The sequence below is a fragment of the Triturus cristatus genome, chromosome 6, assembly GCF_964204655.1.
Source record: "Triturus cristatus chromosome 6, aTriCri1.1, whole genome shotgun sequence".
Classification (NCBI taxonomy): Eukaryota; Metazoa; Chordata; class Amphibia; order Caudata; family Salamandridae; genus Triturus; species Triturus cristatus.
This window is the reverse complement of record NC_140589.1, coordinates 1,164,315,115-1,164,331,628: the sequence shown is the minus strand read 5'-3', so window position 1 is coordinate 1,164,331,628 and position 16,514 is coordinate 1,164,315,115. Positions and strand designations below refer to the sequence as shown.

At 45.7% G+C, this 16,514-nt stretch overlaps 1 protein-coding gene across 1 annotated transcript in view; it reads left to right on the top strand.

The window, feature by feature from the left end:
* The window catches only part of MTRF1L (mitochondrial translation release factor 1 like), a 281,412-nt gene that overhangs the window by 184,362 nt on the left and 80,536 nt on the right, over nt 1-16,514 (top strand). The window contains exon 6 of the mRNA XM_085612095.1: nt 3,033-3,169. Coding sequence (XP_085468221.1) covers nt 3,033-3,169 — 137 coding nt within the window. The remainder of the gene's footprint in view (nt 1-3,032; nt 3,170-16,514) is intronic.

The window sequence follows — 16,514 nt, the reverse complement described above, 5'->3', positions numbered from 1 at the left end:
GACCACAGGAGACGCCGGGATTTAGCAGGAGCAGGTTCGAGGGTTGACAGGCCTGTAGGGCTAGGGCCAAGTCAGTTGGTGTCATCCTCTTGTTAGCAGCTGCACGGCAGGTCTTCTTTCTTCTTGTTCTTCTTCTTGTTTCAAAATCAGGATCTGCGAAAGGAAGGTTCAGGGTGCCCCTAAATACCAAATTTAGGGGTGTTACAGGTAGGGAAAGGTCAGGGACCAATGGGTCCCTTTCCTGGGGTGAGTACACCCCCTATCCTGCCACTCCCCAGTGGGAGGGGGGCAGGAGCCTAGTCCTGATTGGGTAGGGCTCCCCATCCTCAGGATGGCGAGAGCCCGGGGTCGTGCTTCACCTCGCCTCCCCCACCTGAGGGTGGGGTTGGCAGAGGCTGGCACACCCCCTTTCCTCCCTTGGGTTTTCCCGCCAGTCTTCCCGCCAGAGTGGAGGTCAGAACCGGTGGGGACCAGTTGCTGAGTACAGCAAGTGGTCTGGGCAGGCTCACAAAGGCGGCATGCCTTTGAAGCTTCCCCTGCCCATCCTGGGGGAGGAGGCTTAGCACCTCGCCCCAGGATGTGCATTTTTGAAGGCCCTCGAGAGCGGATGGCTCTCTACCCAGGGGGCCAGCAACCTGTCTGCTGGGTGGCAGCCTAGGCAGCCTCTCAGTCAGGACACGGGTTGTTGGTTAGTTTCAGGGGGCAACTCTAAGTTGCCCTCTGTCGTGCATTTTACATTAAATCCCACACTGGCATCAGTGTGAGTTTAATGTGCTGAGAAGTTTGATACCAAACTTCTCAGTCTTCAGTGCAGCCATCATGGTGCTGTGGAGTTTGTGATGACGATTTCCCAGCACCATATACACTTAATGGCAGCACTGCACTTACAGTGCCCAGGAATGGACCTGGGTACTGTAGGGGTAGAGGGCTCATGCACCTGTACCCTCACCACTGGCATAGTGCACCCAGCTAGAGGGGTGACTGAGGTAAGCCAGGGCAGTGTGTTTGTGGGCATGGCACACAGGGTAGTGTGCCATGTCGACTCTGTTTTGTTATGCACCAAGACACTCAGCCAGCAAAGGCAGTGTGTGTGTGTGTCAGGGTACAGGACCTCTAAGGGTGGCACAATAAGTGCTGCAGCCCTTGGGGGTCTTCTCTGGTCACAGGGCCCTGGGTACCTAGGGTACCATTTACCAGGGGCTGACATGTGGCCATAGATGCCAATTGGGTTTAGGCTTCAATACAGTTTTAGGGAAGGAACACAGACCCTGGGCACCTGATTGGGAAGAGCCCAGTGCACACTCAGTCAAAGCACATCAACAATTCAGCAAAATGTGGGGGGCATACCATGCAAGAAAGATGGCACTTTCTCACATACTCCAAACAAAAAAACTTTTTGCCTCCTCCTTCTAAATGGGGTATTGGGGAATAGTTGCTTTTATTCAAGGGAAGGTTGCATGTTGGTGTAGGATGTAACATAGAGTGTGGTACCAGATATAAATAGCTTTATTTAAGCAGCAGTGATGGCAGTTTTTTTTGTCTCTGTTAGGCGGTCTGTAACCCCCAGGCCGATACTGCAAGGGAACCCACGGACAAGGACTAAGAAAGTCACCTTAGACGTAACTAAATTAATTATTTTATGCATAAAATTACTGCATCTTCTAATGCTGCAAAATTCAAAGCTTTCTTTGAACTGCGATTACGAGTTTGAATTCCATTAAGGAGAAATTCACCTCCATCCTTACGAGGTCCATACCTTTATGATTGTGAAAATGATTATTAGCTAAATCTCTTATCCACAGTTTTTGAAAACTGCCAAGTGCTATAAAAATATATTTAAAAACAGTTGTTATATAACCTACTTACAGACATAGTTTATATAAGGAATTCTTGGAGCTTGTCTAATTGCCTAAAGGACTTACAAAACAGTGCCTGTAAGATACTGATATACTCTATTGTACTTTATCCTAGCAATACTCTATTGTACTCCATCCTAACTAAACCTAGTGGTACATAGTCTTTTCCATTATGTCATTTTACCTTTGACTCCTGCAGTAATCTTGTTTATTTAGCCAGAAAGAGAAAATTGGTATTTCCTAAATGTGCATCCTTAAATATTTAATACTATTTGGCCCATGTCGGATTAAAACAATCATTCAAGGTTTCAATCATTACTTCTGCTTAATGTGATTTGCTAACTCAGATGGGGAAAGATTAATGTTAAAGCTCCACCACTGCTCTAAATGTTTCCAATTCATGTAGTAATGGCAATACCAAAAAATAAGGGCACACTTAGTGTGGGAAATCTGCCATTTGTGTGTGGTCACCACATGTTTTTCACCTTTTTCAGAATGCTATTTTTGCTAGATTTAGAACTCTGTTCACTTTAACCCCACTAACCAGGAGTAAATTGCCCCCGTTTCTCCTTTAAATATCAGTAAATTGGCTTATTCTTGATTTACACATTTAACTTGCCTGTAAATCCCAAGTATATAGTGTAGAAAATACTTCCAGGTCCTGGAAATTAAATGCCACAAGTGGACTGCAACTCCTATTGTGCCATCCACTATAGTGGCAATGCAAACATGGTTTCAGGCCTACTCTGTGTAGGCTAACTTATGTAGTGTAAAACATGTGGTGTGACTTGTCAAAATAACTATTTTTCACAAGGCAGAGTGCAGGATATTTAGATGTGGGACAGATAGTCTATTAATATTTCCATGTCCCTACATTGACTATGCCCTAAAAACTATTTTCTCTGTGGCAGGCCTAGCTGTCCTATGTAAAAAATTAGAGTCCTCTTTAAGATACTAATTATACATCGCAGGAATAGGACAGCTAGCAAAAAAGCAATTGTTTTTAATAGTTATTTAATATCCTATTCAATGATGACGTTTGAGTTTTAATAAGTATTATGGAAAAGAAACCTTTAAGAGGTTACCATTTTACATTCGATCTGTGATTTCCTAAAGCATACCATTAGTTAATTTATTATATAATCTTTTTTTTCTGTTGCTTTTTTTGTTAAACAGGTGTGGTGTCTGAATGTCAACAAGAAAGGTCTCAGATCAAAAATAAAGAAAAAGCGATGCAGGTTCTCCGTGCAAAATTGTATAGCATGAAGCTTGATGAAGAAATGAGCAAGAGACAGAATGCAAGAAAAATCCAGGTGGGTGAGCCTCAAATCAGCTTTTTTGTTTGATTTGACTGTAAAATTACAGAATGTCTGGAAGAAGTGAGATGTGCCTTTGGTTAGGGATTGGTGATAGTCATATTGCAAATGAGAGTTGAGACTGCACAAAGCAAAAATAGTTTAGTCTGACCAGATTGCGAAAGACACAGAATGCATTTACACAGTGGTGTGGGAATTTGTACGCAGCCCCAATTTGAGGTGGGCTACACAGTAAATGAGAAAAGTATGTGTCTCAATAAAAAAGAGGGTGAACACGTTCCCTCGAGTAATTTGAAAAGTAAAATAAAATATAGGAGTGTCACCCATCTGGGTAATAAGCAGATAACCTGACTGGTTTGCAGTAGGAGACTTGAGGCAATATTTTTTTTAACTAATCCAGTAACTGATCATAGGTGAGCAAGAATGTTTTTAATCTCAATATGAGCATTTGTGGAACAGGCAAAAACAATCACTCTGCTTAATAAAGATGAATAGGAATTGTAGAGCGCGGCTAATCACCCAGGTGGGTATCCAGGCACTGAGAGCTGCTGCTTTGAGGGGTTCAGTTGAATAGCCAGGTCTTGAGTCTCTTCTTGAACTCTGAAAGAGAGGGTTGGGGCCCAGATATGAAGGGGGAGGCCATTCCAGGATTCGGTTAGGAGAAGGAGTGACCTCCACTGTTGCTTCGGGGGATATGAGGGTGTGAGTGCAAGGGAGAGGGTGAAGGAGTGCAGTTGTCTGAAAGGTAGGTAGAAGTTCATGCACTGGCTGATGTATGCTGGTCCTTGATCATGGATGGCTTTGTAGGTGTAGATCAGCATCTTGAATTGACATCTATTTTGACTGGGGCCCCAGAGGAGCTTCTTGAGTTGGGGGGGGGGGGGCGTTGATGTGGGTCGGTTTGGTGAGGGCGAGGATGAATCTGATCACAGCGATCTGAATGATCTGCAGTCTCCTCAGGAGGTGATTGGTGATTCCGGCGTAGAGTGCGTTTCTGTAGTCCAGCAGGCTTGTGACCAGGGCTTCAGTGATGGCTCATCTCATGCTGATGGGGAGCCATTTGAAGATTTTCTGGAGCATGTGAGGAGTGAAGAAGCAGGCAGATGAGACTGGGGGAGGATGTAGCCTCACAGCTGGAGCGGTCGACCTCGAAGCTGGGTAACCGGGTTCGAGTCTCTGCAACGACGCCCAACACCCAGTGATTCTGGGCAAATCACTTAATCTCCCTGTGCCTAACAAGAAAAAAATTTGTGTTTGTCTGTAACGAAACTGGTGCTCAGGTAAAGCGCTCTGATACCTTCGGGTCTAGTTCACGCTATATAAAAGGCTAAAAAGAAAAGAAAAAGAAAGACTTGAGTTGATCTGGCTCTTCATTGTGAGTTTGCTGTCAAGGATGGTGCTATAGTTGCGGGAATAGTTAGGTGGGACTCAAAAGAGTTGTTCCAAGGGCAGGTGTGGTTCCCGAAGATCAGAACCTCAGTTTTGTTGGTACTGAATTTCATTCAGCTGTTCCTCATGCAGTCAGCGATGCTCATCATGCATCTGTGGAAGTTGGCTCTTGTGGTGGAGAATCTTCTGATAACTGAGGAGCTGGGTGTCGTCTGCGTAGGATATGATGTTCAGTCAATGGGTGATGATGATGTTTGCCAGGGGGTATTATGTAGGTGTTGAAGAGGGATGACCCTTGACAGACACCGCAGATGATGCTCTTGGGGTTTGAGGTGAAAGGAGGTAGGCAGATCATCTGGGTTCTTCCGGTTAGGAAGGAGGCGATCCATTCACCTTGGATTCTGATGTGATGAAACCTCTTCTTAGGTGTGTGGTTGGATTATGTGTTGAATGCTGCTGAGAGGTCGAGGAGGATCTGGGCTTCAGTTTCTCTTAGGTCTAGGAGGGTTCTGATGTTGTCAGTGGCAGTGATCAGGCATCTCTTTGCTGAGGTTGGTGCGGAATCCGGATTGGGGGGTGTCCCGATGTTTGTTCTCCATGTGTTCAGTGAATTTAAGGTTGATGGCTTTGTCAAAGACTTTGGCGAGAAAAGGGAGCTGAGAAATGAGGCGGTAGCACTTGAGTTTGTTGGGATCGGCGGACGGTTTCTAGAGAAAGGATTTAACCTCTACGTGATTCCATTCTTCTGGGAAGGTGGTTGTGGTGAAGGATGCTTTGAGGATGGAGGTGAGCTCGCTGCTGATCTCCTTGCTTCCAAGGTTGAAAATGTGATGGGGCAGGGGTCCGTGGGTGATCCTGAGTGGACGAGTTCATGATAATTGTGGTGTTTACTGTGGTGAGCTGGTCCCTGGCGATGAGTAGGTGGTTGGGGTTCATGTCTGTGGGAGCAAAAAGTGTGTGGGGATCCGTTTTGTCAGTGTCAAGTTTCAGGCAGTTGTTTCTTGTCAGGTCGGCGAAACTAGTCATGCATATGTGGAAGTTGGGTCTTGTGGTGGAGGGGTCTTCTGATAACAAGAGGATGAGCTAGCTGACGCCTACGTAGGATATGATATTCAGTCCATGGGTTTTGACGACGTTGACCAGGGGAGTATGTAGGTGTTGAAGAGAGTGTGGCTGAGGGATGAGCCTTGAGTGACGCCACAGATGATGGATGCTCTGGGGGTCCTAGGTGAAAGGAGGTAGGCGCATCCTCTGGGTTCTTCTGATGAGGAAGTAGGTGATATATATTTATGCGATTAAATGCTTGTCCTGACAAAGGTGGAGTTAAAGCACGTGGCCTACTGAAAGGCTGTGTTGAATAACAAGAGATTACTATTCACACTGTGCATGTTATTCTGAAAAAACAGTATTTCACAAACTGTTCATTGATGTTATACTACCAGAACACGGGTACGATGGAGGAATGTCTTCCACTCCATGGTTCGGATAACAGGTACCAGGAAAATACAGTAGGGCCTCAAACTTACAGCCTCGCCCTCGTCACTCTACAATGCGAACGCCACCATTTCCCTTTAAAATAATGGGATTATCTAATTCAAGCTTTGGACGACAACTTAACTAAGATGGACAATACCTTCCCGACCCTCAAGACAGCTGGTAGTTCCAAGTCTTCTCCTTCCCCACATGATCTTACAAACGTTATCAATCTCTCATCCCTCCTAGAGCCTGGGGTGACCAAATCTGATCATAACCCCCCTGACTCCAGAAGAGACCTTGGTTCCATCCGGTCATCTGACTTAGTATCATTAGCACCTACACAGCCTACATCACCTACAAACCAAACAGCTACCTGTCTACAATCCCAGAGCTATAAATAGCAAAAGCCTCAAGCGGGATAACATCCTCCAGACTCCTACTCCCCAATTGACTGACCATCTGAAATGCGTACTTCTCAATTGCATATCAGCTAGTAAACACGCCACCGATATCTATGATCTCATCCTGACTAATGAACTGGATATCTTTATCCCTCACAGAAACCTGGCTAAATTGCTCCTCCCCTCCTACCCTTGACCTTCTAGTCCCAACTAGTTATGACATTTTTATGGACAGATCCTTGAAACAGGGTGGAGTAATAGCCTGTATACACAGAAACACACTCTTGGTCTCACAATCGGACCACCCCCCCTCGCGATCATCTGTGAATATCTATGCATCACCATTTCGTGCAAAACCTGCCCGGTCTGTAAATTTCATACATTCTACCACCCCTGGGAGACAATCTTCCCTTCATTAAGCACTTAATGGAAATCATTTCTTCCAATGATGACCCTCTAGTTTCCCAAATCCTCCTGGGAAACTTTAACCTACACTGGTCTAACCCTAATGATCACGTAGTGAATTAACGCAAATCCTCCCTTTTAAATCAGGAACTGACACAATTCTGTGATAGCACAACTCACAACAAGGGTGAAACTCTGGACCTCATAATACCTAACGGTAACACCATTACACTGGACTCCATTACCACCTTGTGATTGGACCGACCACTACTGCATCCTCTTCTTCATCAACAGGAAGGTGCCGGTAAAGGGGTCCAGCCCATGAAAACAAAGCAATGGAAAAGGAACCTTCGAATTATAAAAACTGAAGAACTAGCTACCCATTGTAAAAATGCCTTCTCTCCCCAAGCAGACTTGAAGGATGTTTATATCATCACTGATTTTTATAATTCCTCTATTTCTAGTGTCATGGATGCTATAGCCCCTTTACAACACAGAAATGCTTCCCACTAAATTTCCAAACCTTGGTTTAACTCCAACCTAAACTCGGAACGCTGGAAATTGAGGGTGCCTGAAAGATCATTGAGATCCATACCATCCACTGAACATTTAATCCTTCTTAGAGCTATCAGGAATTCTTACAACAAAAAAATCAAAGACTGCTAAAGCCGACTTCCTCAGATCCCAACTGAATCAAGCTAACAACCGCCCTAAGAAACTTCTTGAACTCATTAAACAACAATCGGTCAAGGCGCCCAACTGCCATGACCTTGGTGACGGCTCTCCTACATGTGACGATTTAGCCGCCTTCTTCCCCCCAAAAACTAACAACATCAATTTGGACATTGAATCAAAGAGGGCTCTTCTCCCAATGTATGAAACCTCAACCCCGCCTACCCACCAAAACCCACTCAGCCCCCCTAGTTTAAACCTCAAAAACAATGCATCCTGGTACACCTTTTCTTACCTCCGTGAAAGTGACATTTAAAACACTCTTCTTGCAATCAATCCGTCTAACCACTTCAGTGACACTCTCCCACCTCCCATCTTTCAAGGAAATAAAAACCTCCATCCTCCCCTTATGGTCCAAGATAGTCAACGCTCCACTAGTGCAAGGCACAATCCCCCACTGTCTAAAAATAGCACAGGTTTCCCCCATTCTAAAATAATCTAACGCACACACCTCCGATCTGAACAACTTCTGTCCCATGTCCAACATCCCCACTCTGGCAAAACTTCTTGAAAAATACGTGCTAACTCAACTCTGTTCACACATTAAGAAATTCCAATTGTTGTATCCTCATCAATCTGGTTTCAGGAGAGGGCACAGCCCCGAATCTGCACTCGTGCACATCATGATTGACATTTTAAAGTTCCTAGACCTTAATGAATCTTGCTTATTGATCCTCCTTGACTTATCTTCTGCCTTTGACACTGTGAACCATAACAAACTACTATCTACTCTAGAACACAGGATGGGCTTATCAGGATTGGTATTGAATTGGTTCACTTCCTTCCTTCAAAACAGATCCCAAAGAATCAAGAGGAATCGGTCTCTTTCTCAGCTCTGTACAGTAACTATGGGGATTCCACAGGGGTCCCCCCTATCACCCATACGATTAAATTTATTCTTGGAACCATTAGTAAATGCCTTGAACTCTGCAAACGTCCTTTTTCATATGTATGCGGATGACACAACTTTATCTGAAAATCACCTCCCCAGAAGACATCATCTCACTCAACTCAATCCTAATGAACACTCAAAACTGGCTCACTGACAACTACCTCATGCTCAACACATCCAAAATTGAATTCCTTCTCATCGCTCCCCCTAATCACATTCCCATGATTGACCTTTGTATGAAACACCTCACAGCCTTCAACTGCTCCCCCCACAAAATTGATTTAGCTAAATCCCTCTGAATCACGCTAGACATAAACTTGAATATGAAGAACCACATCAGCAATGCAACAAAGGGAGCTAAACATCAGTTGAGTTTACTAGGGAATCTCAAACCATTCCTTCCACAGAAAGACTTCAAATTGGCGGTACAAGCTCTAGCTCTGCCAAGACTAGACTACAGTAGTTCCACGCTATGTGGTCTCCCCAAACCGAGCCGGGCTCCACTAAGGGCTTCCCTTAATGCTGCAGCTAGACTGATTACTGGGACAAAAAGAAAAGAACACATATCCCCAGCCCTAAAATCCCTAAACTGGTTACCCTACGAGGCCAGAATTCAATTAAATATTGCCTGCATGACGCACAAAGCCCTTCATTTCAAGACCCCCATCTATCTGGCTCAAAAACTACAACTATCAGGGGGCTGCATAGCGTCACAAAGTGCAAGTATAATGCTCCTGAAACCACAGATTTTCCCCAAAAAGAGATTAACAGGGCCTTCTCTGGCATTGCTCCAAAGATTTGGAACTCTCTTCCTCTGGAAATCCGTACAATCTCCTCCACTGCTTCCTTCAAAAAGGAAGTGAAACAAAAATCCTAATGCTCAAGTTCCTGCCCGATTAGGCCTTGGCTACTAGACTCTATTACAGCCCGCTATTCGGTCATCTTGATTGACTTGTGACATGGTTATATGACTGGGAATAACATCGTTAACATGCATTGTACATTCGTATGTTCCTCACCCATTACTGTACCCTTATGTGAAGAGTTCCGATACCTACAGGAGTTTTGCACATGTCTTGCATAATTATGTAACGATTATTTTGCCTCCCAATACTGTATCCCTCTTACCCAAAATTGTGAAGCGCTTTGATACCCATAAGGGTCAAGTTTGCGCTATACAAAACTTTATAAATAAAATAATAAATAAAATCTAGAGAAAGAATGTAGATAGATTTGATACCATGTAATCAGAGGGTGTAATGTCTGAATATGTTATTGGTTCCCAAGTTGTAAATATATATATGGTTATTTTTAAAGACCTGAAAATGTATATGATGATATTTTATGAATAATTAAGAACAATAATAATGTTTGACATTTTAGTGAAATTAGGCTTTCCATATGCATGCAGAATCCATACTATACCAATCTAGTAAACTATATAGTACATTTTGCTGTTTGCTACAATTACCGTTTACCCTTGACTTTAAAGAGGAATAGTGCTTTGTTCTTTATATGGTTGTAATTTTGAGAGCCCTCAGAGCAGCACATCTAGTTTTTTAGGTCGAGGGACCGTCCGGTCTGCCGAAGGCAGAACCGGAAGTCCGGAGATCTTTGGTTTCTTAGAGCGGCTATTTATCCCGCCTCTCTTTTTGCCTCTCCTCCATAGGCTGGCTTCCTAAACGGAGGCCAGCCATTGGAGGAGAGAGCCGTCCCTCCAAATAGGCTCCGTCTTTTTCAGATTCGGGGGCGTGTTTCGTGCTCTTCTTTCCACTTTTTAGCCACGCCCTTTTTTAGGCGTGTTTTTCTCTCCTCCTGCCAATGGCAAGAGGAGAGAAAAAGAAACACGCCCCCGAATCTGAAACCGCCGCTGCATTTCTCCGAGGCATTTCTGCTTCGCCTCGGAGAAAGGCGGCGGTGTTCATGGCGTCCTCTCCCCCTGCTCTTGGCTCCCGTGTTGGCTGCTTCTCTGGTCTCGTCCCCCCCTGACCGAGCCGCATAGGATCCTAAGGTGTCCGTTTTTTTATTATTTAAATTGTTGAAATAACTGAAACTAAAGAGATAGCTCAGTGTTTGTTTGTCCGGCCCTTGGAAAGTAGTGAGTTAGACCTTGACAAACACCTACGTTGTGTATTTAACGTTGCGCAAGTCGTGCTGGCAGAAAGGTGACGCCAGAGACGCAATGTCGGCTTGGACAGAGGGTGGGGGGAGGGGGGAAATGGCGGTTTTATAAAATGTTTAACACATGCTACATTGGCTAGGATGGATTTCTGAGTATTAATGCAAGCGATGGAAATCCGGCCCTTTTTTTGCAGTTTTATATCGCGTGGACTCGTCTCGTACATGAGCACCAGTTACACTACATAAGGAAACATTCATTTTTTGTAGGCGCGGGGAGATTAAGGGATTTGACAAGAATCACTGGAAGTTGAGCCGGCGCCGAGACTCAAACCTGTTTTATCGTAACCAGTTCCCCAGTCGGAAGCTCTGGTTGATATGCCTCAACACCACCCCCCCTCCTTCCCCCTTTGCCTCATATAGGATAGTTAAAGCCTGTGGAGTGAGTCCTGGAAACACCTCGACCTCGGTGCCACTGCACCTGCTGCACTGACGGGAGCTCTGACTCTGCCGTCCTTCACCGGTTCTCCTGGAAACAGGCCTATCTGCCATGTGGCGGAACACCGGCCCGGGTAGCTGAAGGTTCTACAGTGAAAGGTCGCTCTCCCTTTAGATATCTGGCACAATGAATGCTTTTGCGCCAAATGTTTTGGGGGTCTAAGAAAAAGGGGCGCAGGTGTGCTGTGTGGATTTGTAGGCTTTATTATTGGAGCAGCACAAGAGGTGCCCAGGTCATGGTTAGTTGCAGGGGGTGGTTGTGCTCTATGCACATTCAAATCTTGGCCTCTCCTTTTGGTGCGAGCTTGTCGCCTGTGCTCTTTCTTTCTTTGGCCTTTCCCTTCTAGGATTACCCTTGGGCGTGAGGGCAGCAGAGTTCTACCCACCTGTCCATTTAATTGCCTGTCCCTCTGCAGAGGGGTCATTTTCAATGAATAAATAGGGTCAATCTTATGCACATTCACTGTTTGGCCTCTTCGTTTATCTGCCTCTCTCTCCTCCCCAGGCCCCCATCTCTCTTCGAATGGACTGGACTGGAGGGGCTACTATTGAAACCCTAGTGCTTTGATTACCAGCTGAATCCTTTGCCCCCCGCGACTCCACGTGCCCCTCCACTCCTGAGCTTTCCCCTCACAAACCGTGTGTCCTGGTGCTTCTGCCCATTCAGGCCAATAGACGGGAGACAGGATTACAACTAATAATGACAATAAAGGGTGTAATAAAAAAAAATTATACTAACAATACTAAACATAAATTATGTTACTATAGCGCTTGTTACCTCAGTGTTTTTTTCTAGGCGTTCTAAATAACTGATATTGTTTCTCTCCATTTTAATGACACTCGGGTTGCAAAAGCTTATTAAATGGAAACCTGGGCTCGAGAAACACGGTCCTTTATAGCCTATAAAGGGCCGTGTTTCTCTCCCCGGGTTTCCATGTAATAAGCTTTTACACCCCGAGTGTCATTAACAAGGAGAGAAACAATATCGGCTATTTATAGTGCCAGGAAAAAAATACTGAGTTAACAAGCGCTAGAGGGTAACTGTAAGTATGCCACCCAGGCAGGGCCGCCGCCCTCACCCCGTCTTTGAGACGGTGACCCCAGTACATTGTCAGAGAGCAGCAGAACCAGGTGAGTGCCCCCACGCCCTGCACACATCCCCTCCTCTCCAATCTAGACCCTTTGTGCACCACCCTGGGGGGGATGCGTTAAATGAGCCTCCCTGCGGCTCGGCCTGCCCTGGTGAACAAACAGGGGGCCTAGGGGCTGACCCCAGCTGCAGAAGCCATTGTCAGGGGGGCCCCTGAGCTCCGAGGACTGGCCCCCGCGGTGACTAATGGCAGCCGGGCTCAGGCAGGAGCCGGCCTTCCTGTGTGCTTTGTGTCTTCACAATACCCCCAGCATGTTTGCTCTTGGTCACTTTAAAGGTGCATGCGCCTTACAAGACATGCCTGCCTGTTTGCACAGCTTATCGTTTCTTCTCCTTGTCTATGGCCTGAATTCCTTGAAAATCCTGCTCTGTTTTTTGTTGTTTTAATGTCACAAAACCTGCTTTTTAGCGGTAATTCATTACATAGGCTGATCCGCTAAAGAGCTTTCTTTAGCGGATGTCGGATTTGTTTACCTCCTCGGCCAAAAACAGTAAACAGCAAGCTGTGCAACGGCCGGCATGGCGACCACTGTCACCCGCTGTGCAATGGCCGGCGTGGCGACCACTGTCACCCCTGTGACACGGGTGGCATGGTGACCACTGTCACCCGCTGCGACACAGCCGGCATTGCAACCTCTGTCACCCGCAGCCACAGGCCGGCATTGTCACCCGCTGCGATGGTCGGCATGGCGACCGCTGTCACCTGCTGTGACCCGGCCGGCATTGCGACCACTGTGCCACGGCCGGCAGTGCGACCACTGTGCCACGGCCGTTATGGCGACCACTGTCACCTCCATGACACGGTCGGCAAGACGACCACTATCACCCCTGTGACACGGCCGGCATGGCGTCCACTGTCACCCCAGTGACACGGCTGGCATGGCAACCACTGTCACCTGCTGTGACACGGCCGGCATAGTGACCACTGTCACCCACTGTGGCACGGACGGCATGACGACCCCCGTATATTTAAAAAAAAATAGTGAGAACAATAATTTCAGCTTGCATTGTAATTTACAGCTAAATCTCTTTTTCATATTTTCATCTACCAATCGTTCATGTAAGCATTTAATTGCGTAACTATTATACACTTATTTCTCTAATACAACTACAATCGAAGATGGCCACCAAGAGAGAGAACCTGTCACTAAACTCAGCAAGGCGCCGCGTGATTGTGTCTGTATTGTTTATCAGTTCCTATTATGTCTTGACATTTGTATGACAACAATGAGGCAGCTGTGCAGCTTCTGACATTTAGCAATCTTACCTGCGGCGTAGTTGCGGCTCCTTCATGTAGGACACACTGCTTAATTTATGTTACGAATGTATTGTGTTACACAGAACGACCTTAAACCAGCGAGGTTTCAAAGAAATGTGCAGAGTAGGTTTAAGAGAACAGCGTATATGCATTGACCGAAAATTAATAAGATGCAGAGTTCAGAATTAGAAGCTCACAACCTCACAACTTCACTCTCTCTCACTCACTACCTCAATCACTCTCTATCTCACTACCTCACTCTTTCTATCTCACTACCTCACTTTCACTCTCTTTCACTACCTCACTCTTTCACTCCCTCACTCTATCTCACTACTTCACTACATCACTCTGTTTCTATCTTAATACCTCACAACATCCCTCACTACCTCACTCTCGTTCACTACCTCAATCTTTCGCTATCTCACAACATCACTCACTGTTTCTATCTCACTACGTCAGAAAATACCTCACTCACTAACTCACTCTTTCACTACCTCACTCTCTACCTCACTCTCTCTCACTACCTCACTCTCTATTTCAATACCTCACTCTCTATCTCACTACCTCACTCACTCTCTGCTAATGCAATAGGTATCACATAGGCAAACAAAAAGCTAATGCCAATAGAAATGACAATGCCATTTATTTAGGGATACAAAAATCATAAAAAAATAATGAACAATACCAATAGCTCTATCTAGAATGTTGCCGAGACCATTGCATTGTAAATGCTTGTCTTGATCTTCCTAGAGAAGATTTCTGCTACTATAGATGCTGTCCTCATGTTACATTATTTCGAAACTGATAAGACACATTCAGCAGGACCATCACAAAGGTGGTGGTTTGGCAATGCAAAAGAAAAGCCTGTAAGCATTAGTATTGTACCAGAGAGAACTTATGTTTACCTAGGTACTGCTTTCTTAAATACCTAACTACATAAAATACTTCTCTAAAGGAAAATAGAAATACTGGAGCGCATCGTCCCAAACAAATGTTTTCCATGGACAGATGATGTTGTGAAGCCGTGTTTTTCCAGCTATGAAGGTCTCAAGAATGGGTTATAGGGATCCTGATATGTAGTGAATTCTAAAGCAAAGTAGAGTAGGGAATGAGGAATCTGCCTTAAAGTGCATTTTTTCTCCACTTAGGCCTACAAAGTCCAACGAGGTGTCAGACTGGGGTGAAATATGCACATCTAATTTAATCATTCCCAGTAGCATACGTGTGCATCCCTGGGGTCATAGAGAAGCATCATATTTCTCTGGCACATCTCCTAATTAGATTCCAAATCTTATATTCCCTTGCTGGGTTAAGTTAATTATTTAGCTCCTCAGCAGAAGGAACAAAGGCCTTCCCGCACAAAGGGAGCAATAATCAATGATTGACTCAGTTCCTGAGAAGGAAGTGGTGAAGAGGAAATTCTGCATCTGATAATTAGCTGTCACTCTGCGCCTGGGCTGGGACAGTTAAGGCCTTCTGAACATTAGAGGATCCTAGACGTTTGAAGTCAAACATAGGTTTGAAGTTCAGTAGGGAAGGGAGTGATACGGAGGCCCTCATAGGAGCTCTTTACAGAGAAAACTTGTTGTGTCATTTTAGATTATCCAAGAATGCGGTGCATGAGGTTTGGGACAGGGAAGGAGGGATGATGTGTCATCCTAAGATTAGCCAGAGGTGCTTGGCAACTGGAACTTTCTGTCCACACTTATTAAACCCTGTACAATGAAGAAACAGTGAGCAACCCCTTAGTCCTAGGAGACACAGTCAGCAGAATCATTGACTGCTGGCAAGAGAAGCCCCTTGATTGACTAAAGACCTTGCCTTCATCTGACCTCCAAAGGATATAGGTCTCTCCAAGGCCAGTGGCCCTGACCACCTTATTCCCCTGAGCACCAGTTGGGGGAAATTCTGGACTCCACTGCCACCCCAAGTGCCCTGCAGGACAACCTAGAGGCTCTGGGGCTTGTGAGCATGAGCAGGATCGGGGTCTGCTGGCTAGGAGTGGTGGGCTTTGCAGGAAGCCTTCACCAGCAGGAGAGTAGTAGACTGGCATACAGAGCCAGTTAAACCAGCTTTCTGCAAAATGTGCCTGTTTGAAATCACAGGGCTTGTTAAAATTGCTTCCGGCGGCTAGGGTTCACCACCAGGAGTAGAGTGAGTCGAAGATATTCAAAATCGGGCAAATGGAGTTCGAGTTATTCAACCTGGTAACTTGCCCAATTAAACATACCTACAAGGGACGAAGCGATTGACCCTCCATCATGACTTAATTTTATTACCCCGGGGTCGGTGCAGTGCGTTATGGGGGAAGGGGAATGTGTTGAGGCCCCACGTCTCTGTAATCACGTCAGCTCAAGGGGACCCATCTCTTGGGGCCCAACTAAAAACAGAAAAAGGCCTGCCTGGGCTAGTTCTCCATTGTGGTTTCCAGTGACCCATCTCTGGGACCCAGAACCAGGAAAGCCCCAGGCATTGTTGCCAGTCTGGGGATGGGGCGGGTTGCTCAGTCTGCAACTTTCTTCCTGCCCGACTGGACCGTATGTTGTGTGAGTGAAAATGCCAGCTCCTGCGCAAGCACTATACAGTGTCTGCCAGGTGTGGAGCTGGCAGACAGCGCGTAACTGGGCTTTCTGTGCTGTCCCAACACGTTGGTTGAGCCTTTTTTGCCTAGTCTGAAAGGAAACATATGGCACAAAGTCTCACAGCGGGAGAACCTTCTGCTAAAATATTAACTTCTCTGGCTGAAGCACCCCGTAATGTACTGCAGGATGTTTGGGGATACTGGCTCCTTGTCTGCGAGGGAGGCGATGTCCTTAATCACACATTCGTCAAAAGGCCCATCGTGCAACTTCAACTGAGCGAGACCGTTCCCAGTTGCCGTTGATGACGCATGACACAAATGTGTGTGAGGGTTCCACTTCCATAAGAAATTTTCTCTTATGTTCTGACAGCAGTATTCTGATCTCCCTACTTTGGATGTCAACTTGTTAAACCAAATAGGAAAACAGTTAACTGACTTTGTT